Genomic DNA, 25,596 nt, shown 5'->3' with positions numbered 1-25,596 from the left:
TATAAATGATGGTGCGAGGCAGAGGAGAATAAGGTCCCCTCTCTGTTCAGAGACCATTCTATTACATAATTTCTCTTTTATTATTATTATTATTTATTGTTAATAGCAGTGATGATGCTTAACTTTTATATGCCCCAGTCCTGCACATGCTTAACTTTTATCCATGTGAGTAGTCCCAATTGAAGGCAGTGATTCATCTGAAGTCAATGGGAATGCTTTACTCAGATGGACGCTCCCACTTCCTGACTCTTGTTTTTAAGAGTTCATCTGTTCCTGCTGCATTTTCTCCTCCTGAAGTCATAATCCTCCCATTGAAAATTATAATTATTGCCACAGCAACTAATTTTTATATTGCAAACAGGGGATTAAGGTTTTAGGTGAGTAAGAGATAGCAGGAGAAAATGAACTCCTAAACCACAATATCGTATTTTTATACAAATGTATAAAATGTCTGTGCTCCATCTTCCAGTTTCCAATGTGATATGCTAACATGATGTTCCTAAGTTCAGGAGTTCTAATGGAAGCTCACAGCCTGAACTAACGAACCCCGCTGCATAGTCCTCTGCAGCCAACATCTTGGAGTGCTTCTATGAAAGGAAGGAAACCAAGAATCCTATTACTTATTATGGTAAACCCAAAGGACCCAGTCAGGACTGGGGTCCCATTGGGATAGGCACTAAATAAACACAGACACAGGTACGGTCCTTGCCCCACAGATCTTGCAGTCTAATTGGAAGATGGTAGTTGCAGTGTTTGGTGGGACTGGCAGGACATCCCTGCAGTCTGTTGCTGAGGAGTGCTGTCCTTATCAGCTCACACCACTGCCTATCAGTGGAATTCTTGCTAACTGTTATGGGCTAACTGTTCTTTTCTCACTTACACTGGTACAAACCAGGAGTAACTCCATTGAACTTTTGTGTTCTAGTGTCCCTGGCACTGACAGATCTTTGAAAAGAGGCAAGTTGTAATGGATTTATGAAGTAAATTATAAGTTTACTTCTAGTGGATATTACACAGGTAGCTCTGCCTGGTGCATCCCAGAAAGCTTGACCATGCTATTAACTAGAGTTGCTGCCTCCTCCTTCCTCTAGGAACTTACATCAATGGGGAACAACTCTATCTCTAAGCTTCCCTATTCTGTTACAAGTTAGAGCATTGTAAAACAGGTGTGAGCCCAGAATCAGGTCTTGTGTTTTTCCATGTTTCCATTGGACTGTCAGTGGCCTATTAAGCTTTTTTCAATTTAATTATTCATTTTAGATTGTCATTGGTGGTCTTATTACTGCTGTCATGTTGACAATCTATCTTTGTTTCAAATCTTAGCCACATGCACTTAACAATCTGTTACCTGGTTACTAGGGCTTGGCCATCTGTTCCATGTCATTAAGCTAAGTGACAGCTTGTCACTGACCGAGCAACTTGTAAATATGACTGTTGTCCTCCAATTGCTCACTGCACAGAACAACACAGCTATTGCTTTAGAATAAGGAAACAGTTTTCAGGTTTAAACAACCTTCACAAGATTTCTTCTCAAGTTCATATTGTCAGTCTAGAAGTTCTAAGGAAGCCAAAGCACAGAATTTTCATGGTATAACTCAATAAAATCACTGCCCTGCTGCATAGGGCACTAAAACAGCTCTAGTCTTTACTTGGGCAAAACTCCCATTGACATCAATAGGAGCTTTATCTGAGAAAATGTGGTGACTTTGGAGTAGGTTATGCTAACTGTAAGAAGAGGCAGAGGTAAACCAGGACAAGGGATCATTTTAAATTTTTAGAACTTTATAAGGGGAAACCCCAAAATTGTACCAGGGCATAAATAATATAGAACATTACCAAAGACTTACTACTTAATATGGTTAGATATTTGGCTCTGTGTGTGTGTGTTTTCTCCCTGTGTGCTGTCCCAGCTCTGCGCAGACAGTTGGCACAGCAGACCTCAAGCGAACCGCCCAATGACCACAAGATCTGTTAAGGTACGAAGGCACCCAGCCAGGTTTATTGTTGACGAAGCATGGGAATAGCACCTGGCAGACTCCTACAGGGATACTAAGACATGTATACCCATGACAATGGATGCAACTCAGTCAGTGGCAGGACTTTCCACTGCTCGCGAGGCTGGCCAAGGATACTCCCTCTGAGATACATCTTTATACCCTGATGAAAGCAAGTTACGTACTGTCCTCCTGACTTATCATTTAGGAGGGGTCAATGTGTTTCTGTTATCCTTGGGGAATGTTTTTGTACCATCCTTGATATCTGGATGTTCTGGTATCACTTGGTACCGGACTGTGTCTGCATGACAACTCATGTACTTAGCACTTCTTAGGAATGTGTATTTCTGCAATATCAGCCCTGTTCTTGCCAGATTCTGGAGCAGGTCCTGCCACAGGCCTCTGATACAAGGGCTTATGTCTCAGGCTCTCTTCCTACTACACTTATAATAATAAACAATTGTAGGTTACCAACACATTAACTGTTGTGAGCTTGTACATGCTGTGCAGTTAGTACCAAATGCATTATTATTAATGAGAGATCACTGCAGAGAAGAATCAGCTTTTCCTCTCCTTGGCTGTATGTCCAACTGTCCTGTTCTTTTGCTTCTCTTGGACTTGAAGTGCTCCTTAGATTCAATGTTTTGTGGCTGTACCTCTTTTCATTGCATTCATCCACAAGTGGGGTTTCTTCACGTCTTGGGCCCTCGCTTCTCCATTTAGGCACCTTTGAACTGTTTTCCATCAATAGATGTTCAAACAGTCATTCTCTCTGTTCATATACTTGAGATCCTTTGTGGATGGGCTTCTTGTTTACTGCTTCCAGGAACAGAGCTTTGTGATCAATTCTCTTTGTCAGCAATTCTATTTCCTTTCAGTTATTTTCCCTTAATACTATTTCTGGTACAGCTGTAGATTTTATTTCCCTTTACTTCCCTTCTCTAACAGTGTCTGCTAACACACCCAGGTATATTTTTGTTTCTGCTTCTCCTGACCTGAAACCTTTCCTATTTTCCTTCTTTCCTCCTTCTCACTTCCTAGTCCCCTACTTTTATTCTCCTGTTGTTGTTTTTATTTTATCACCTCCCCTTCTACCCAGGATCCAGTTCATCCACCAGCTCACATCTCAATTCTTCTTCTTCTTCTTCTTCCCAAGCAGTTTTTTTTGTCCAGTTGCCCACCTCTGGTGGGTTCTAAGCCCTCACCCCAGCTCGAGCTGCCCTTTCATTGGCTGTTTCTCACCCCAGGACAGTGTTCTGTGCTGCTGCATTGCAGGTGCTAGTGCCAGGGTGAGGGTTACTATAAAATGACTGCAGGGTTGCACCCTGCATGGAGAGTGTCGTGAATAACATTATAGCTGTTTCCTTCCTCACCTTATGCTCCATGTAAAATCCCAGCCCCCTCCTTGGGCCTATCAGTGAGCAACTCAGATTGCTCTCCAGTAACCCCCTCATCCAGCTGATGGAGCAACACTGAAAGGGAGCCACAGCTGTCTTGTTAACTACTTACGCTGAACAATCTGTTCCACCTTGTATTTAGCAGTGATACTCTGAGTACATTTCCCAGACTTGAGGAAGAGCTCCGTGTAAGCTTGTCTCTCTCACCAACAGAAGTTGGTACAATAAAAGAAATTACTTCACCCGCCTTGTCTCTCTAATAGACTGTCTCAGTGAGTGTCATTCCAGGCTCACACTTAGCAATAAGCTCTTCTTGTTACAGAAGAGCAGTTTAATATGAAGAAAGAACCAAAGGAAGGGAAGTGTATGTTTGTAATAGATTTACCATTTGAATCATGAGGTTGCCTCAGTGGGACCAGTCCTGCAGACCTGACTGAGGCAAAATTTCAATTGATCTCAGTGTAAATTTAGGATGACTAAAGATTATGGGATCAAACCAGTGTAAATTCTTTGAGAATAGAATTAAGTAGAGAGAGAGATAAGAGGCTCAAAAAGGATTTTCCTCCCCACCCCAGCTTTTTTTAAACCCAACTTGCTGATATTTTACAGTGGTTACCCCTACCTCCCTGTGACCAGGGAGTCTTTTGGTGATGCTGACTTCACCCCTTTATAATTGCGCTTAACTTTAAACACAAAGTAATCCCTCTGTAGCCATTGTAGCCTGATTCTTAAAGTTAGGCACATGAGTGAGTACCTTGCTGAATCAGGGCCTTAATAAACTGACAGTTTATAATTATAATTGTTTATATTAAGATTGCATCCACATGTGTTAAGTGCTGTCCCCAAATATAGGAAAAACCTAAGATGGCAGGAATTTCACCATCTAAGAAATTTGTAAATGGGTATGTTGTGGGGAAAGAAGTAATTCTTTGGAAAATAATTTAATTTTAGCTAGTAAATTCTCTGCAGTAAGTCATAGGGAAAAATAATAATAAACTAAAATGCCAGACATTCTTTTAATACTATTGTAAGGAGGAAAATGCAATTGTATTTTACTTGGAATCCTACATTCTGTATCTATTCCAAATGTTCCTATTACTGGAACTGTCAAAAATAAAGTGACATCTAAAGTATATATACAGTCTATAAAAAAGGCTCTGAGATAGTGATTCTCTGATCCTTGAATACTTTTCAAATGCCTCCTAAAGGGATTCAACTTTAGTATAAAAATTTGACAAAGTAATTTCTGAATACACCATTTTCCTTGCAGTTTAACAGGGTTTAAATTGAATCAGTGACCTAAAATGCTCATTTTGAAAAGTACCTCTTAAAAAAAAAAAAAAAAAAAAAAAAAGTTGTGGATGCTTTCAGTTTTGTTCTTTGAAGACAGCTGAATGGCATAGACAATGTAAGATATACTTTTGCCTTTTCTAAATAATCCCTTTTAGTAGGATTAGTCACAGTATTAAATTAACAGAAGAAGCAATTAATTATATTTTTATGAAGTGAAGAAGAGGAGAATCTTTGAAATGCTGTCCCCCCTGCCGGCATTTCATCTCAGAATTACATTATGCATTTTTCAGATGTGAGAAATCTTTTAGTCTTCAATTTAAATGAAAGTGCTGGGATGAACAGCACCCAGTACAAAATTAATTTGGAATGACTTTTAGATCTGCTGGGGAGAGTTGACACCTGGCTGAAATTAAAAGGAATGTGTAATTTAGAACAACTGTTAGTCTACAAAGTAAGGTGCAAATAGTTTTGTTAATGCAGACCCCTGTCAATTAAGTTTCTGTTTGGCCATAGATATGTTACAATATACCCTACTTCAGTGGGACTCCTCATCCATGCAGGTGTCCACACAAGTGCAACTGTTCACGAGAACAGGACCTAAGTCAGGACAGAATACTTTGATCCCAAGATGAGCATAACCAGAAAGTTAGGAAACTTTAGCTCACCCAAATCAAATAGTTACAGCCTGGATCCACAAAGTCCTAAGTTCCAGTTCCTAAGTCCCAGTTCCATAGTAATCCATAAAACTCCTACTCAGCTGCTGTCTAACCCTGTAGGTGCCTAAACTCACTTAGTGCCTAAAGCTTTTGCAGTAAAAATTCTATCAGTGCCTATGTTCCTGCCTCTGAGCATGTGCACTGATGCCTCCCTCTAGGCAGCCAGAGACCCATCTCCCGCCTAAGCACCAGAATGATACGTGAACCAGGGGAGGACGGGTGCTCCTCTATCTATCTTGCCTGATTTGGTATGTTGCTCATAGGCTGCCTCTCTCCCCACAGAATAGCTGGGGCAAGGGAGGATCTCCCTTATAACCTTTAGCCCAGTGGTTAGGGTGTTCACTGGGGATATGGGAGACCCCTACTTCAGACCCACCACCCCACCCCCAAATGAGGAGGGATTTGAGGAGAGATCTGCTACTTCTCAGGTAAATGACCTCACCCCTGGACAATGGGATATTCTGATATTCGGGCTCCCTCAATCTCTCCTATTGAAGTTGTTCCACATTAATTAAATAATTGATGGAATAAATAAATATGAATTGTGCCAGAGAAAGAGGGAGACTCTTTCTATGGTCTGATGGTTAAAGCACTCGCTTCAAATCCCTTCTCCTCAGGCAAAGGGAGGACTTGAACCCATGCTTGTCCACTTCTCTGCTGAGTTCCCTAACCACTGGGCTAAAGGTTATAAGGGAGAACAGCCTTCCCTAGCTGTTGTGTATGGAGTTAGGCAGCTTCTGAGCCTGCCACCCTGACTTAGGCACCTATCTCGGGGAAAAGGGTGGTTCTCCCATTGGCTCCTGTGGCGGTTCCTGGTCTACTGTGCTGGCTTTTGTGGATCACATTTCAAGGCACCTACCTCTCCCAATTCATTGTACAGGGAGCCTAGGTGCCTAACTAAGGCTTTGTGGATTGCAGTGTTGTTCCTGTGATTTTTCTAGGTGCCTCAGAGTTAGATGTTGCAGCGCTGAGCACTGCAATGCCTAAGTCCCTTTTTGGCTCCCAGCCTTTGTATCTAGATTTCTCCTTCACATTGACTTGTTTGGGGGAATTGTAAAATTCAGTGTGTTCCTACTAGTTCCCATCATGCAGGTAGGTTCCTAGCTTTAACCTTTCATACACCGCAACCACACAATGCTATCTTTTTTTCCTAAGGTGCCTATCACAATGGTATCTAAGCACTGAATAAGTTACAGAGGGCATTGAGTGCCGCAGTAGACAAAGAACAAGATTTTCAAAAGGGACTTGTGATTGATTTTTGGGTACCTTAAAGGGGCTTTGTGTTCCAGAAAGTTCTGAACACATAACCTCTAAAAATCAAGTCCCTTTAAGATGTCATAAAGTTCAGGAGCCAGAAGTCACTTGTCACTTCTGAAAATCATGGCCAGAATTCTCAAAGCTTCCTCTGTTCCTGGTGTACAAGCTTTTTGTTTTGTTTTTTTGTTTCCTCTTCATCCCTTTTTCTTTCTGTTTCCTTCTCTCCATTCTTCCCAGTTGTGGGTTGCTCCTGCTTGAAGAAGAGGCCATCAGTGGGTGAAGTTTAAAGCTCCTGTTGAAACCGAACTGTGTATGCCATAATGAGAACATGCTTTCTCCCAATGCATTTAGACTGTATATAGTAACTAACCCATTGCTATACAGAAAGTTTGGGGCAGCTCCTTACCTGGTGAAATCAGCATAGCTCTATTGACTGTAATAAAGCTGCATTGCCTGAGAGTCGGGACCTCAGTGTTTGTCATTCTAATGCAAACCAGGGCCACTCAGAGCCAGCCAGAGACATCAGCCAGTAGGAGCAGAAGCAAGCAAAGCAGGGACTGGATGGAGGGGGTAAAATGGGGGCTAACTGGGCCACCTCTACCCCCAGCACCCAGAACTGTGCAGGCTTGAAAGACTTCCCCTGCCCCGCACTCTGAGGGAAGTCCAGCCAGTAGGAGCAGAATCAGCTAAAGCAGAGACCTTTGGACACTTAGAGAGCTTTCCACAGTTTTGACTGAACGTTCTCTGCTCTGTGCTGTTTGGCTGCTTGCTCCAAACCTCCAGGTCTCTTCACTTCAGATTCACTCCACTACCCCTCTTCCCTTCTTCTCCCCTGCTCTGCCCTCTTCCCCCTCCCTTTTATTTCCATTTAGCATAAACGCCCTCCACACACAAAATTGTGGAACTGACATGACATTTGGTGCCATCACATTGTTCACTCAGCTTGTGTGTTCCACCCCTTCTGCCACCACATGTCTGTCTTGTCTATTGATATTGTAAGCTCTTTGGGGTAGGGACTGTGTACTATTCTGTATTTGTACAGTGCTTAGCACAATGAGGCACCACTCTTGGGGTTGGCCCCTAGACACTGCTATCATAAACATATTAAATAATAAATAAACTCATAACTCCATTTTGGGAGCAGAGGTAGAGGCCTTAAACAACTGAGGTACAGAATTTCCTTTAATTATTACCAGTATAGAGGCTATAACACACAGGTGTGTAGTTCTAATTTTTTCCTGTAAAGGAGCATCATATACATACGTACTAGTCAATTCCTTATAATTGATACAATTTAGTCATGGAGATCATGGCAGTCATGGATTCTGTGACTTTACCAGACCTCCGTGACTTCTTCGGCTTCAGCTGTCAGCGCCTGCCACCGGGGCCAGAACCAGGGCTGTGCACTGTACCCTCCCTCTCCCCCCGACACAGCTGCCCCCGTGGCTGCAGTCGGCACTGGAGCCTGGACTGTGTGCCCCTGTCCCACAGCTTTGGGGCTGTGCCCCCTCCCCCTGTGGCTGGAGTTGGGGCTGTGCCCCCACCCCATGGCGGTGGGGCTTGGGTTGTCAGTCTCCCCTATGGGGCTCCAGCTATCATTCCTCCCCTCCCCCCACCAGTTCTGCTGCCCGGTTACAGGCACAGGTCACAGGCTCTCATGAATTTTTGTTTACTGCTTGTGACCTGGCCATGACTTTAACTAAAAGTAACCATGACAAAATCTTAACCTTCCTTATCACGAATTGCAAATTGTTCATCCATCATTGATGTGCAGCAGCTTCTGAGATGAATCAGAGCAGCAAAGCTAAACAAGTTTAGAACAGAAATTAAATAATACCTTCTGCAGATCAGCCAAAAGGGGGAATTTAATTTATAATTACCCATGCTTAAATTTAACTGTGGCACTTGGAACAAAACTCCTACTTAGGAGAGAGACACTGAATCGCTAACACTCAAGATAGTGGTTAATTCTAGAATGTAAAACACCTTCAGGACTACTCATTTACTTAAGAAATTCAGGGGGTTACCACAGCATGGTGGAGTAGGGCAAAGGACCAGTGAGTGGGTGGTGGAGGAGGTGGAGGAGTAAAAACAACTGATTCATAGAGTCCAGGGTTGGAGGGGACCATTGTGATCATCTAGTCTGATCTCATGTATAGCACAGGCAATAGACCTTCCCCAAAATAATTTCTTTTGAACTAGAGTATATCTTTTAAAAAAAAAATCCAATCTTGATTTAAAAATCGTCAGTGATGGAGAATCCACCTAACATCTCCTCCACCAGTAATCAGGCCCTGCTTTACCCGGCTGCCCCATCTCTTGCCAGGAGCCAGCAGCAGTCCAGTGACAGCAGAATAACCTATGATGGGGAGAAGCTGACACAAACATAAAAACATAAGAATTGCCAGATTAGATTAGACCAGACCTCTGATTCACCTCGTCCAGCATCCTGCTCATGAGTGATCAGCATCAAGTGCTTCATGGAAAGGTGCAAGGAATCCTACAGTAGGTAGTTATAGAATAAGGAAATTTGATTAGAAATTTTTGTCCTAACCCACAGTGACTAGAGGTTGGCTTATGCCCTGACACATGAGATCAGTTCCAAAACTCTTTGCTTTTGTTTTTTTAGCAGTTTTTGTAACACTGGATGCAACTTTGTACAGCTCTGTGCAAGCTCTGAAGGTGCAAGCAGAGGCAGGTGAGTGGTGACAGGCTAGTTCACTGAGAGGGAGGGCTCTTTTCTAGTGGTCATGGGGAAAGAAGCTACACTGAGCAGCTGAGAGGGAGTGGAAGAAACAGGGAGAAGAGACTGCTGCACGCAGGGATACAGAGGAGGAGAGAGACAGCAGTATAGCTAACTCACTCCCCTCCCTCACCATAGCACCCTAAGGATGAAGTGTGTGTTTGAATGGTCGATGACCACAATTGTTTGGGAACTTGAATATACCTTTCTGAAAGATAGCACCTCTAGGATTACAGCACCCTTAAGCACCATGCTGGGATTCTGGTTCAGTACTGGCTGTAAAGTGCCACCTACTAAAGTGCGAGCACCACTTTTTGCAGCACCTAGATTTTGCCTTGACAGTCTTCCATCCCAGAACAGGCTAGGCCCACCCTAAGTAGGTTGTGAGGTCCAACACACAATCAATGGCTGTAGGTAATTTAGGCCCTACACTGTGTTTTCCTCTACTAGAGAGTACACAAAAGTTAACCAGTAACCTCTGTTCTTCTTTGAGTGCTTGTTCATGTCAATTCCACGGGCACGGTAGCAGGAAGATTTTTTCCATAGCAGCATCCATGAGGTCGGCCTGGGTGCCCCCTGGAGTCATGCCTCCATGGTGCTCAATATAGGGCCCTGCCGAACCTCCACTCCCTCAGTTCCTTCTTGCCGCCAGTGACGGTGAGCTGGAACGTCCCATAGCCCTTGCTTCAGCAATTGCCTCTATCTTCGTCATTTGTATATAGTTGGTCGTTAGTTTAGAGTTAGTTGGGGGTCTCACCCCCGCTTCCGAATCCCCAGAGCCATGGTATGCTGCGGTCCCCTGTGAGGTCTGCACTAAGTGCATGCCAAAGAGCGACCCTCATGCCTCTTGTTTAAGGTGCCTAGGGGAAGGTCACCAAAAGGACTGTTGTAAAATCTGCTGCGAGCTGCATTCCAGAATCCTTAAAGAAAGGGAACAGCGACTTAAAGTGCTACTTATGGAGGCAGCTCTCCGCCCCTAGTCGGATCCGGGGTCAGGGACCCCGCTCCCAGCATGTCCTTGTGGATGCGGAGCGCCCCAGCACCATCATCCTGGGAACTGGTGCTGAAAAAGGACTCTTCCCGAGATGCTCGGCACCGGAATGGCTCCTCCCGCAACCACTCAGCAGGTAGGTACCGGTCTCATTCACCGGTGGCTTAGAAGAAAAAGAAGCCGGAGAGGGTTCGTTCTCCCTGAGCTGAATCCAAGGAGCCGATGACTGTGAGATCCCAGTCGGGCCACAGCACTAGATCCCCGGGCAGGGCCATGTCGACTCCTGTTGACTCGAGGCCCACCATGCTCGCCGGACCCTAGTGGCCAGCAACTGCCACTCCCCTCAACTCTGGAGGCTTTTGCAGCGGCTCAGGACTTGCTGACTCCTTGCTCAGGACTCCTCCCCCTAGGATGGAGGAGACACCGGCACCTTCGGCACCACCCCACCCCACAGGTGCAATCAAGAGGGAAGCCGGCAATGATGTCCCAGTGCTCTCCTCCACAGCACCCTCCGACACCAGCTCCTCCAGAGAGAACCCAGTCGGTTCCCAAGCTCCCAATGATTGGTGCCCTGAAGTACGGCTCCTCTGTGATCTTCCTTTTTGGAGACCTCAGAGTCAGAGTCTGACTTCTACTCTTACCACTCCAATAGGAGCAGGAGCCAGGAAGTCCAGGTCCGCAGTGCAAGAGACGGGCTTACCCAGCATCGTGGCTGCCGCAATGGCAGAATCCATCGTAGTGGCCCTTCTGGACTCCCTGGGCCATCCACCAGAGCCAGGCTTTGGTAGTTTGGCCACCTTTATTCCGCCTTCAGCCGAATGACCAGCCACTGAGCCGCCACCACCTACGTCAACGCCTTCGGCACTGACATCAGCTTCAGCACCATTAGTGGCATCGGCACTGACGTTGGCTTCAGCACCATCGATGGCACCGACAGAGGTTCCAATACCGATTTCGACACTGAGTTCGGAGCCGACAGCCCCAGCACCGAGGGGCATGGCACCGTCAGTGTCGGCACCTGCTTGGGACCCCTGAGAGTCATGGGACCCCTTGGGTGCTGACGGCAGGGAGCAGCCACCTTTCATGGGTGTCTCCTTCTCGTCGCCAGACAAGGCGCTGGCAGGCACTGCCATAGCCCTGGCGCTTGAAGACAGCAGGGTGTTACAGCATCTGCTGCGCCAGGCTTCCCAGGGTCTGGACATCAAGGCAGAGGAGGTAGTCGAGGATTCTGATCCCATGGTGGATATCCTCACGCCCTCTGGACCTTCTCGTATTGCCCTGCCGCTCATAAAAACCATCGTAGACACAACCAAGACCCTGGCCTGAAACAGGCCATTTGAAAGTGCAGTTGAGGATGGCGCATCAAAGCGAGATCTGGATCCACCCCGCCTTACCTTTTTGTCCCAACTATCCCCTTTCTACCGTGCATGGTCCCGTATTACTTCAGACCACTGGGTGCTCCACACAATAGAGAGGGGAAACTCCATCCAATTCTGTGCTCTCCTGCCCTTCCACCCCCTTTCCTCAACTCTCTTCAGGGACCCCTCTCATGAGCAGGGGCGGTGGAAGAGGATCCTCAGGAGCAGAAGGGCAAGGGCTTCTATTCCCAGTATTTCCTAATACCGAAAGCCAAGGGCGGGCTCAGGCTCATCCTAGACCTGCAAGAACTCAACAGGTTTGTGAAGAAATTCAAGTTCTGCATGGTCTCCCTGGCCTCCGTCATCCCTTCATTGGATCCAGGAGACTGGTATGCCACCCTCAACTTGAAGGATGCATATTTTCACATAGCAGTAACTCCGTCCCACAGAAAATACCTCAGGTTTGTGGTGAACAGTACCCACTACCAATTCACAGTCCTCCCATTTGGCCTGTCAGCAGCACCTCGAGTGTTCACCAAGTGCATGGCAGTCGTGGCCACGTTCCTGCGCAGGCGACACGTACAGGTGCTCCCGTACCTCGACAACTGGCTGATCAAGGGCCGATCCAGGACTCAAGTGGAGATGCAAGTTGCCTTCATAAGAGCATCTTTCCACAAGTTGGGCCTTCTGCTGAATGAGGGGAAATCAACACTGTCCCCAGTTCAGAGGATAGAGTTTGTGGGGGAGGTACTGGACTCAACACAGACCATGGCATTTCTTCGGGAAACAAGATTTTGAGCCCTTTGCAACATCATTCGAGGTCTCAGGCAGTTCACTACCACAGCAAGGAATTGCGTGAAACTTTTAGGACACATGGCCGCTTGTACCTGCGTAGTACAACATGCCAGACTCAGACTTCAACCTCTTCAGTCGTGGCTAGTGTCAGTGTATCGGCCAGTCCGGGACAGCTTGGACAGGATCGTAACCCTGTCTCGCCCGGTACTTGACTCCCTCCTGTAGTGGATCGACCCACAGGTAGTAGGTGCAGGGGTCCCCTTCACCAGCCCTCAGCTGTCTCTCTCACTAGTGACAGATGGGTCAGCCTTGGGCTGGGAAGCACGTTTGGGAGACCTTAGGATACAAGGCCTCTGGTCTCAGGCAAAACTCGCTCTCCAAATCAATGTCAGAGAGATGAGAGTGGTATGCCTGGCATGCCAGACTTTCCGAGCCCACTTGACAGGGAGATGTGTATCAGTTATGACAGACAACACCACAGCGATGTTTTATATCAACAAACGGGGTGGGGGGAGGGTGCACATGCCTCTCCCCTGTGCCATGAAGCTCTCATGCTATGGGAGTTCTATGTAGAGCATTCAATACACCTGCAAGCATCGTACCTCCCCAGAGTACAGAACAAGTTGGTGGACTATCTCAGCAGGTTGTTCCGTGGCCACGAGTGGTCCCTTCACCCAGATGTTGTGAACTCAGGGGCTTTCCCCAGATTAAACCTGTTAGCCACGCAACGCAACAGGAAGTGCCAGCAGTTTTGCTTTTTCCTGAATCACAGCCCGGCTTCCATCACGGACACGTTCCTCCTCCCATGGGGAAGCCATCTCTTATATGCGTTTCTGCCTCTCCCTTTCATTCACAAGGTGCTCCTCAAGGTGCGGAGAGAGCAAGCTTCGGTGATGTTGATAGCTCCAGCCTGGTCCCGCCAGCACTGGTACATATCACTCCTGGAAATGTCCATGGAAGCTCCAGTCACCCTGCCGCTCTTCCTGAATTTATTAACTCAGGATCACAGCCGTCTCCAACACCTGAACCTCAAGTCACTGCACTTCACAGCATGGAAGCTCCATGGCTGAATCTGACGAAGCTTTCTTGCTTGGATCAGGTTAGACAAGTCCTCCTTGGCAGCAGGAAGCCCTCCATGAGGGCTACCTACCTTGCCAAGTAAAAGAGATTTTCAATCTGGTCAGCGCAGCACCGTTTGTCCCCAACGCTCACCTCTGTGCCACTTATACTGGACTATCTTCTCCATCTCAAGCAGCAGGGACTGTCCATGTCGTCAATAAGGGATCACTTGGCTGCCATCTCTGCCTTCCACTCAGACGCAGAGGGCCACTTAGTCTTTGCTAACCCTGTGGTTAGCTATTTCCTTAAAGGTCTCGACAGGCTATATCCGCATGTCCGACAGCCTGTCCCGGTTTGGGACCTCAATCTGGTCCTTTCCAGACTCATGGAACCGCCCTTTGAACCTTTGGCGACGTGCTCCCTACTCTTTCATACAAGGTGGCGTTTCTGGTAGCGATAACCTCACCCAGGAGGGTGTCTGAGCTCAAGGCCCTAACATCAGAGCCCCTTTATACTGTGTTCTCTAAGGACAAGGTTCGGCTCAGGCCTCACCCAGCTTCCCTCCCCCAGAAGGTTGTCTCCCAGTTTCACATCAACCAGGACATCTTCCTCCCTGTATTCTATCCTAAGCCGCACTCCAGCGGCAGGGAGCAGAGGCTTCGCTCTTTAGATGTCCGCAGAGCGCTAGCCTTCTACATCGAGAGAACGAAGCCATTCTGGAAGTCCGTCCAGTTATTTGTGGCAGTGGTGGACAGAATGAAAGGTCTGCCTGTCTCTTCTCAACAGATTTTGTCATGGATCATGTCCTGCATCCGAGAGTGCGACAACCCGGCTGGGGTGCCTGCTCCTCCGATCACCGCACACTCCACCAGGGCGCAGGCCTCTTCAACAGCATTCCTGGTGCAGGTTCCCACCCAGGAAATCTGCAGAGCGGCGACATGGTCCTCCGTCTACCCTTTCACCACGGACTATGTGATCGCCCAGCAGGCCCGAGACGATGTGACCTTTGGACGAGCAGTGCTCCAATCAGTGGATGACGCCAAGCCCACCTCCTGAATTTGGACTTGAGAGTCACCTGATTGGAATTGACATGAACAAGCACTTGAAGAAAAAACGGTTACTCGCCTTCTCATAACTGTTGTTTTTTGAGATGTGTTGTTCATGTCCATTCCAATACCCACCCTCCTACCCCTCTGTTGGAGTAGCTGACAAGAAGGAACTGAGGGGGTGGAGGGTCAGCAGGGCTCTATATTGAGTGCCATGGAGGTGCAACTTCAGGGGGCACCGAGGCCGACCCTGCGGCTGCTGCTAGGGGAAAAATCTTCTGGCTACTGTGCATGTGTGCGCACACACACCTGATTGGAATGGACATGATCTCACCCTCTGTGGAGAAAGAAGTGGTGAGGGACTATTTAGAAAAGCTGGATGTGCACAAGTCCATGGGGCTGGATGCGTTGCATCCGAGAGTGCTAAAGGAGTTGGCGGCTGTGATTGCAGAGCCATTGGCCATTATCTTTGAAAACTCATGGCAATCGGGGGAAGTCCCGGACTGACTGGAAAAAGGCTAATGTAGTGCCCATCTTTAAAAAAGGGAAGGAGGAGGATCCTGGGAACTACAGGCCAGTCAGCCTCACCTCAGTCCCCGGAAAAATCATGGAGCAGGTCCTCAAGGAATCAATCCTGAAGCACTTAGAGGAGAGGAAAGTGATCAGGAACAGTCAGCATGGATTCACCAAGGGAAGGTCATGCCTGACTAATCTAATTGCCTTCTATGATGAGATTACTGGTTCTGTGGATGAAGGGAAAGCAGTGGATGTATTGTTTCTTGACTAGCAAAGCTTTTGACACGGTCTCCCACAGTATTCTTGTCAGCAAGTTAAAGAAGTATGGGCTGGATAAATGCACTATAAGGGGGGTAGAAAGTTGGCTAGATTGTTGGGCTCAATGGGTAGTGATCAATGGCTCCATGTCTAGATGGCAGCAGGTATCAAGTGGAGTGCCCCAAGGGTTGGTCCTGGCGCCGGTTTTGTTCAATATCTTCATAAATGATCTGGAGGATGGTGTGGATTGCACTCTCAGCAAGTTTGCGGATGATACTAAACTAGGAGGAGTGGTAGATACGGTGGCAGGTAGGGATAGGATACAGAGGGACCTAGACAAATTGGAGGATTTGGGCCAAAAGAAATCTGATGCGGTTCAACAAGGATAAGTGCAGGGTCCTGCACTTAGGACGGAAGAATCCAATGCACCGCTACAGACTAGGGACCGAATGGCTAGGCAGCAGTTCTGCGGAAAACGACCTAGGGGTGACAGTGGACGAGAAGCTGGATATGAGTCAACAGTGTGCCCTTGTTGCCAAGAAGGCCAATGGCATTTTGGGATGTATAAGTAGGGGCATAGCCAGCAGATCGAGGGACGTGATCGTTCCCCTCTATTCGACATTGGTGAGGCCTCATCTGGAGTACTGTGTCCAGTTTTGGGCCCTGCACTACAAGAAGGATGTGGAAAAATTGGAGAGAGTCCAGCGAAGGGCAACAAAAATGATTAGGGGTCTAGAACACATGACTTATGAGGAGAGGCTGAGGGAACTGGGATTGTTTAGTCTGCAGAAGAGAAGAATGAGGGGGGATTTGATAGCTGCTTTCAACTACCTGAGAGGTGGTTCCAGAGAGGATGGTTCTAGACTGTTCTCAGTGGTAGAAGATGACAGGACAAGGAGTAATGGTCTCAAGTTGCATTGGAGGAGGTTTAGGTTGGATATTAGGAAAAACTTTTTCACTAGGAGGGTGGTGAAACACTGGAATGCGTTACCTAGGGAAGTGGTAGAATCTCCTTCCTTAGAAGTTTTTAAGGTCAGGCTTGACAAAGCCCTGGCTGGGATGATTTAATTGGGGATTGGTCCTGCTTTGAGCAGGGGGTTGGACTAGATGACCTCCTGAGGTCCCTTCCAACCCTGATATTCTATGATTCTATGATTCTATGAACCGTTTTCCCCCCTATATTCTGGGTGGTATCTGCACCAAGAAGGAAATGGGGTTTGATTTGCAAACCCTTACTCATGTTGAAGTCAGTGGTTCTGTGACAGAATGTGCAGGACAGAACTTTTATTTCATATATGGCAACACTTATTCTGTCTCTTTCACTTCCCCTAAACCTTCATTATTCTTATGGTTGAGGACAAAACTGATGCTCGGTAATTTCAGCCAATGGGATTTTTTTTTAAATTTTAAAACAAAACAAATAAACACCACTTTTCATTTAAAGTGTTGGTCACTGTCCTATTAAGACATAAATATATTTCAAGGTCATGGCAACAGGGCCAGATTCTGGCCTTTTGTTAAGGCTCTTTTGTGGTGTTCTGGTACCTTAAAACAATCTTAAAGGTAGCTTGACTAGCTAACTCAGGAGTCCCCTGGAAGCATAGAGCTAGCATATCAATTCCTATGCCCCCTGGCTCTTTTGTAGGGAGTGCTGCTGTAGAAAGTGGGGGAGGGTGATTGGACCACTGCTGCGCTCTGCTGATCCATGATTGTCTGACTGGCCCTTTGGGGGCTGGTGCTCCTAGTGTAACTTAAGCAGTCCTGAGGCTTTAAGAGAATGAAGAATCAGGCTCAATGCTGTTTAATTTGGTGCTAGTGGAGGGTGAAATCAGGTTCAAAATGAATATTTATATATCCTTGCCAACAAAGTTAAGAAAGCAAGTAGGTCTGTCTTTGAAACAAGACCTTATTGTAAATTAACTAATATTTAGTTATATGTAACTTCCCTCTATAAAGATTTGAATATATAAAGAAAAAGTGAAATATTTTTTCCCATAAGCACCCTGCTTTGGGTGGCTGGGAGTGTTCTAATTGTGGTCCCTGACAAGCGTACCTTTGGTTAAAAAGAAAAATGCATAAGTCTCATGAGGATCCGAGATTTAAGTGCAACTTGATGTTATCGTAGGAGAACACTTTCTCTTTGCTTCCTCAGGTTATGCCTTTTTGAATGTAATGAATGCATCACTCAGGGAATTTGAAACTTACTCCTCATTTCCACACACATTCATTGTACCAAGACTAAACTTTTTCTAAGCATCTGAAGGTTTTATTAATAAACTGTAACCCTTTAAATGCTACTGGAAGCCTTTTTAATTAAAATGACCATAATGTTTCAATGTCAGACTCTCAGCTATTGCTGTAGAATTTGCGCATTTTTGGAATGGATTTCTGTTCTTCGAGAACCAGTGAAACATACAGGCAGAGTAGCTGAATAACTAGATGTTGCAAGAGCCTATTTCTTTAAAGATTAGCTTTTGATCTTCGCATTGCCGCAGAGAAGGTGAATTCATCATTCATTTCAGGCAGTGTTTCCCTATTTTAGCTTGATTCCATGCTGTTATTCTTTTCATTGTAGAAGTATCTCTTTTTTTCTTTTCTCTGAGGGAAAGCAGATTTGACTGGACATTCCTCACTCTGACAGATAAGGATGTGCTGAACATCTAGCTATCCTGCCAGCATTTGTGCACATCCATTTCTGTAAGGGGGGAGACAGTGTTCCCCAGTGAGATGTATAATTTGCATATGGGGGCAGGCACTTCAGCACTATAACCCAAAGTTACTTTATCACCGAAGCTTGAGGTGATAGTGCATAAAAACACAGGCAGTAATTTGTGTGGGCATTTTCACTAAAGAAAATTTAGGGAACAGGTTGGATAAAAATAACAAGTAATACACATTGAGCAAAACCATTTCCATACCCAGATCTCATGAAGATGTGTAGTCATAGCTTGTGTTCAGCATCTTCCCCATCACAAATGTTCACAACCTCAATGTTCTGTTTGACTACTCTCTCTCTCTCATCTTCCCATATCCAGACTTGCATCAAATTTGGTTGCTCTGTCTTGAACAACTTCTTTAATATTAGTCCTTTTCTCTCTGCCACTACTGCTAAAATCCTTGACTGCTCCTTAGTTATACCTTGCCTTCAACGTAAATATGGAATTTATACCCCTATTACCAATCAACCAAATCCTGAAGTCCCTACTCTATACCAGAATCTGATATCTGTTATTGTCTACCATGGAATTTTTCCAGTATAATTAAGATCAGAATCTGGCCCTCAGTGTTCATTCAGGCAAAATGCTGTGCCAGATCCTGAGCCCTACACAGGTGGTATTTGGACACATTTTTTACTGATGTCAGTCAAATCCTGAACTCAGTTCTGACTCAAGCAAAGCTTTTGTGGGTAAAGTCTTTGGGGGGATTTGCCCGAGTTTGACTTCAGAGTTTGGCCCATCCAGTGACAACTATTTATTGCAACATTCTGTAAATAACTATCCACCCAGACACAGCATAAAGGGGAGACTTGTAGACATAGGAACATTTCTACTGTGCATGCTCATTATGCAATCTTCAAATAGTTACGTCTTTGTTTAATCAAAACTAATTTGTTTTCACACTTGGCTTCTGTGAGGACTATGGCCATGTTAAGTTTCAAACTTCAGCCATTTTTTTCAGTAGTGTTGTCTAAAAGAGTGAGATGATAATTTTTTGTGATAGGAAAATGTATTTATTTTTCATTTTCTCATAACTTAAATGTGGCCTAAAGGGTTTTGGATCAAGCATGGAAAATTTCAGCTGTGAAGGTGAATGGTTCAGAAAGTTATGAACATAAAAACAAGACCATATCATAGTAAAATAATAATAATATAGCACTTCTTATCAGTAGATCTCAAAACACTTTACCAATGAGGTAATAAAAATCTTTATGCTACTGAAACTACCAAGTTCTCACTATCTTTTAACTATTGATAATAGCATATATATTTTACTAAATAAAAATAGGACTGTAATTATTCAACAAATTATCTTTAACACTGTGAACTAGCAAGACTAGATGACTGGTAACTGGCTATGGACCCTTTCACTGCTATATCAATGGTTTAAATTCACCCAGAACTAGTAGTGACAGATTATCTTTATTGTATTAGTTGTTCGGTGGCTGTTCAATTACTTAAGCAAAATGAATAGGTGATTTCAGTCCAGTTTTTATTTAACAGGTGTCCACATCACAATAATTGGCATCCTTGTGTCACTCTTATTGGAGTAAATTTATATCGAATGGGTAGACCCTTATTCCCTTAAAAGCACTCTCTTCAGACCACAGTTGAGACATGCTAACAGGGTAAAAAATAGGGAAGCTACCAGTTTTTTCCTTATTTCATGAGTAAGTGGAACCGCAGTTGCTGTCAATCTGGAACTTGTCACTAGCACCAATACATGCATTTTAATTTCATTGTATTTATAAAATAAATCTGCTCTGAGTTCCTTTCACATATGGAAAGGCTGTAGCATTGTGTAGTACAGTAGAAGACCGATGATCCTTTCCTGGGGTTCAAACCAATGTGTCAGAACCAGTATTTTTCCGTGTTCTATTCATTAGTGACTTGATGGATATTTATTCACTTTATATGTTCTGTTCCAGTGATCCACCATTTTTCAACAAAGGAGCGGCGCGTGCGAGCAATAAAGGAGATGGCTCGCACCTTGAGAGTGGGTGGCCAGATGATGATATACGTGTGGGCAATGGAGCAAAAACGGAGAAAATTTGAAAAGCAGGATGTCTTTGTTCCTTGGAATCCTTCACCACCTTCCTGGACCTTGAGTAACACTTGTTCGCGTGGAATACAGAAATCAATTAATGAAAAGGACGAAAGGCTGGCTTTGGACCAACACTCCGCTAAGTTAGCTGGCACTTTGAAAGCAAGAAGCTCATCCTTTGTGGGGGAGAAGGAAACCATGCAAAACTTATTTGAAAAATCCTTGAGATGGTCTCTCTTTTCGGGATCACTTGATTCAGTATTAGACTTGAGTAATCAGTGGCACCAAAGAGAGCTTAGCACATTTTCCAGTTGCAATATTCAGCTGGATGAATCAAACAGGGGAATGCTTTTTGAACAAATCAGGCAAGGTGGCTTCATGAAGCGTATTTCCAACTTGTCTTTGCGTTGTAGGCAGAATTCTGAAGATAAGGCTTCTGAAGTAGCTGTAGAACCAGGGTCACCTATGATATTTCACCCAGTGCCTTTCAAAAGTTGTTGTTCAGAATTAGGCCAGGACACTAAGCAGCCCCCAATGTCTCCAGCTATAATTCATGACTGCAGCAGAGTGTGTTTACCTGACCTGCTTTCCCATCAAAAAGATATCAAACAGCAACTTAAAATAGATTATCACCCAAAACAATCAGCTTTCCACAAACTCCAAAATAGAAGCAAAACAGACAGCTCTCTACAGGATACAGACAATGATTGTTCCATGGCCACATGGAACAAACAGCCGCAAAGGAGTCCAAATGGGGCTTGTCTTAGGTACTACCATGTTTTTAAAGAAGGGGAGTTGGTTGAATTGATTGAACATCATGTTCCTGAGCTACATGTTATTCATTCATATTTTGACCATGCAAATTGGTGTGTGATTGCAGAAAAGATTCATGTGTGGAAGATCTAGGGGAAGATTTTCAAAGGCACAGATGCCTGACTACATTTGAAAGTCAATGGGAGTTCGGTGCTTAGTGTCTTTGAAATCGTTCCCCAAGCTTTTTATCCCCATCTTGTGCTTTGACTCTCTCTGTGACTTTGTTTCTTTTGTTTTGTACTTGACTGTCACAGTCATATACCCTTTTAAAATCATTTTATAGAAACATTTCCTTCTATAATGGTAATTTCAGCTTGGATACATTTTAAGATACATTGGATACGATTTCAGGTTGGATACATTTTTCCAGGGCTTTTTAATAGTAGCTGTCAGTTTTGCTTTTTGTTGTTTTAGAATAGTTAAAATGCATTTATAAGTTTTCCCTGTTGGGATGTTTTTATATGAATATTAAAGATGTTTGTTATTCGTTTATAATAATTTATTATCTTTAATGTCTTTTTATATTTAAAATGTATTATGTGTTGGGGCTTGGAGTAATATAAGGCTGATGGTACTTTGAGAAGGATTCATTATTTTATTACAGTCTGCCTATCATTCTATATGATATCTCAAGTCACAGTAGAGAGACAGTCCTCCTAAAAGAAGTACCAGGTATATATAACCCAAGTACCAGAGACAGTAGCTGGGGTCACTCAGTCAGATAAGTTTAGACAGCTCATCTGTTGCCCCCTAACTGTCACAGGTGAGAATACAATGGACCTACTCAAGTATATATCACAACATAACCTCCCACCACCACCACCCAATAAATCTTAAATCTGTGTATTTCTCTGAGTTTGACATGTATGTTCAAAACAAAAATCTTCTTCCTCTCTGTGTCAAAATCTGGGAGAAGAATCAAGGGAATTCTTAATAAGCCATTTAAATTGCTAAAATGAATGATGATGATACAGAAAAATGCTTGGATGACAACAGGTGAATGCAAGGAAATAGTATTTATCAACACTAGCATGCAATAGTTATGCTTTTAAGACTTTTTTCATCTATAGACAAAGTTTTCTACAAAGGAGGTAAGTTTCATTATTCCCGTTTTACAGATAGGGAAACTTGCTCAAAGCCACATAGCAGGTCAGTGGCAAAAATCATCAGTTATTGCTGTCCCTAATGGCCACTGCTTTAGGTGGTTTGTGTTCTTGTCCAAAGGTTTTCACTAGTTTCTTTTCTTTAGGTTCTGGAATCACGAAACTAAAATGTAATCCTGTTTTCTGGGGAAAGACACTGTCATGTCCAGTGCCTTAGGAAATTCTTAATGTGTCTTACTAAGAATTTAGCCTTATGTATATTGTATCTTAAAGAGTAGTAAGGAACTGTACAGTAATCAATGATTTTAATGTAACTTTAATTCGATTTGGCTGTAATATCTCTAATGAAATTTTCTCTACTTCCTGAAATAGAATTTATGTAATCTGCAGAGTACTGTGCTACGTATTATATTTGCAGGGAAACAGACTGCTTAATCTAATTGGTCTCTTCCATCCATAGTGTCTGTTTCCACAATACTGGGCTTTTTCCCATGATGTTAGTACTTTTGTGCAAATGAACAAAAATCATTATTAGCTTCAAAATATAAATACAGCTATAATTATGTTATATCATTGTTCCACAATGAAAGGATTTTAATAGTTTCCCCAACTGTGACTTTATAATGTATTAAGTGGCAGTGATTTCATTCTACTTTACAGACTTTCACTAATGTGTCATCCATTTTCCCATTGTTTAACAGATTGTTAACCTGCAGAAAAGCTATGGATAAGTGTGTTTGTCTGGAGCAGCCAGTCTCTCCCCTTGAACTCTGGTATTTCCAAAGCAATCTGATCCATCGTTCTCCCAGAAAATGTTCAGTCCTCCCAGACACCAACTAAAGTATCTCATCTTGACTTTCTTCTCCCAGTTACAAAGTTGCACCCTGCTGCTCCTACTAATGTACCATCCACCCCAGCTACCAGTTGTCTCCCTCCCTGCTCCAAAATGTGATATGCCACCATCTGAGTTCTAATACTTCTGGTCCTGCTGCTGTTCCTCCTCCCACAGACATGTGCCTGAACCGGACCCACGTGACAGATGGTAGCCAGCTTATCTTAAAGGAATTTTACCTTCTGTAGAAATACTTAGGTTTCTAGCAACTTCTGTTCTTTATGTGTGCTTCTCAGAGAAATTAATTTCTCAAGCGAGGGCCTACCTTCGTGCGCATGGTGCTACTAAGAATGTTGATTAGTCAGCCTTAGAGAAGAACAAGAAATAATGACTTTTGGTCCAATGCTGAAGTGGTGAGTGCCTTCGACTCCTATGAAGTCCAGGGGCAGTTTAGGGTACTTAATCCATCACAAATGATGTTCAGCACCTCACAGGATAGGGCCCTAATTATTTGAGGTTTGCAGGAGAGAAAATAAAAACAGCATTAACATGGACAGAGGAAAAAGGCAATATTATAGGACAATATCCAAACATCGATGCATGTTTCTAAACATTCGCCAGCCGAAACTGCCATTTATAAAGGAGTGTGTTTTCTGTGGTTACCATTGACAAAGCCCAAGAATCAGTTACCTCAGGATTTACCACTTTATCAGGAAGGCAAAATCATACCTGGAGTTGCAGCTAGCAAGAGATGTTAAGAATAACAAGAAGGGTTTCTTCAGGTATGTTAGCAACAAGAAGAAAGTCAAGGAAAGTGTGGCCCCTTACTGAATGAGGGAGGTAACCTAGTGACAGATGTTGTGGAAAAAGCTTATGAACTCAATGCTGTTTTTGCCTCTGTCTTCACGAACAATGTCAGCTCCCAGACTGCTGCGCTGGGCATCACAGCATGGGGAGGAGGTGACCAGCCCTCTGTGGAGAAAGAAGTGGTTCGGCACTATTTAGAAAAGCTGGACGAGCACAAGTCCATGGGGCCGGATGCGCTGCATCCGAGAGTGCTAAAGGAGTTGGCAGCTGTGATTGCAGAGCCATCGGCCATTATCTTTGAAAACTCATGGTGATCCGGGGAAGTCCCGGACGACTGGAAAAAGGCTAATGTAGTGCCCATCTTTGAAGAAGGAGGATCCTGGGAACTACAGGCCAGTCAGCCTCACCTCAGTCCCTGGAAAAATCATGGAGCAGGTCCTCAAGGAATCAATTCTGAAGCACTTAGAGGAGAGGAAAGTGATCAGGAACAGTCAGCATGGATTCACCAAGGGCAAGTCATGCCTGACTAATCTAATTGCCTTCTATGACGAGATAACTGGCTCTGTGGATGAGGGGAGAGCGGTGGACGTGTTGTTCCTTGACTTTAGCAAAGCTTGTGACACGGTCTCCCACAGTATTCTTGCGAGCAAGTTAAAGAAGTATGGGCTGGATGAATGGACTATAAGGTGGATAGAAAGTTGGCTAGATTGTCGGGCTCAACGGGTAGTGATCAACGGGTAGTGATCAACGGCTCCATGTCTAGTTGGCAGCCGGTATCAAGTGGAGTGCCCCAAGGGTCGTTCCTCGGGCCAGTTTTGTTCAATATCTTCATAAATGATCTGGAGGATGGTGTGGAGTGCACACTCAGCAAGTTTGCAGATGACACTAAACTGGGAGGAGAGGTAGATACGCTGGAGGGTAGGGATAGGATACAGAGGGCCCTAGACAAATTGCAGGATTGGGCCAAAAGAAATCTGATGAGGTTCAACAAGGACAAGTGCAGAGTCCTGCACTTAGGATGGAAGAATCCCATGCACCGCTACAGACTAGGGACCGAATGGCTCGGCAGCAGTTCTGCAGAAAAGGACCTAAGGGGGGGGGAAAAACCTTTTGTAGTGATTGAAAGGCCTCCCCCCACCCCCAGTCTCCTGCTGGTAATAGCTCACCTTACCTGATCACTCTCGTTACAGTGTGTACGGTAACACCCATTGTTTCATGTTCTCTGTGTATATAAATCTCCCCACTGTATTTTCCACTAAATGCATCCGATGAAGTGAGCTGTAGCTCACGAAAGCTTATGCTCAAATAAATTTGTTAGTCTCTAAGGTGCCACAAGTCCTCCTTTTCTTTTATCTAAATATGTATTTTCTATATAAGAAAAGATGGAGTTCTTCGAGTGCTTGCTCATGTCCATTCCATACTAGCTGTGTGTGCTAGCCACATGCACTGGTGCCAGAAGTTTTTCTCTCAGCAGTGTGGAAGAAAAACGCAGTTTTCACTTTTAGGTTGTTTGCAACAAGTCAGAGACAGTTTATTTTCAAGCAATTGCAAGGGGGAGAGTGCGCATGGTCAGGGCTTCCCCCTTCCTAGGCAGGTCTCCGCCAGATAAACAATTAGGACAAGCATTTATACCTTTTGTTGCATACAAAATGATCAACAGCCGCGTCTTGTTTATACATATTCCTTCCTGATGTCTTACTGTTTTAAGCAGTTCCTGCTACAGTCTGCATTTCATTTTTATCTAACACAAGGTCAAAAAGCATCTCTTACAGTTTTCCCACTCGCCCAGGCCCTGCCGTAAAGTCTCACGTTATTAGAGTTAGCCTGACTTTTGCTCTATTCCTAAGTAAACTAAGT

The 25,596-nt window shown here is 44.5% G+C and overlaps 1 protein-coding gene across 7 annotated transcripts in view; it reads left to right on the top strand.

Moving 5' to 3' along the window:
• The window catches only part of LOC102938144 (probable tRNA methyltransferase 9B), a 90,197-nt gene extending 65,130 nt beyond the window's left edge, over positions 1–25,067 (top strand). For 2 of the 7 annotated variants that reach the window (XM_043531791.1, XM_037892298.2), the window contains one exon: positions 20,069–22,211. In XM_043531791.1, coding sequence (XP_043387726.1) covers positions 20,069–21,090 — 1,022 coding nt within the window. In that variant the 3' untranslated portion in view covers positions 21,091–22,211. Of the gene's footprint in view, positions 1–20,068 lie in introns of all 7 variants that reach the window. The other 5 variants (XM_037892294.2, XM_043531782.1, XM_043531799.1 and 2 more) reach the window with 4 other exon arrangements.
• Positions 25,068–25,596: the final 529 nt, after the last annotated feature.

Source organism: Chelonia mydas, chromosome 1 (assembly GCF_015237465.2).
Source record: "Chelonia mydas isolate rCheMyd1 chromosome 1, rCheMyd1.pri.v2, whole genome shotgun sequence".
Classification (NCBI taxonomy): domain Eukaryota; kingdom Metazoa; phylum Chordata; order Testudines; family Cheloniidae; genus Chelonia; species Chelonia mydas.
Note: the sequence above shows the minus strand (reverse complement) of the source record. Positions and strands in the feature narration are given on the sequence as shown.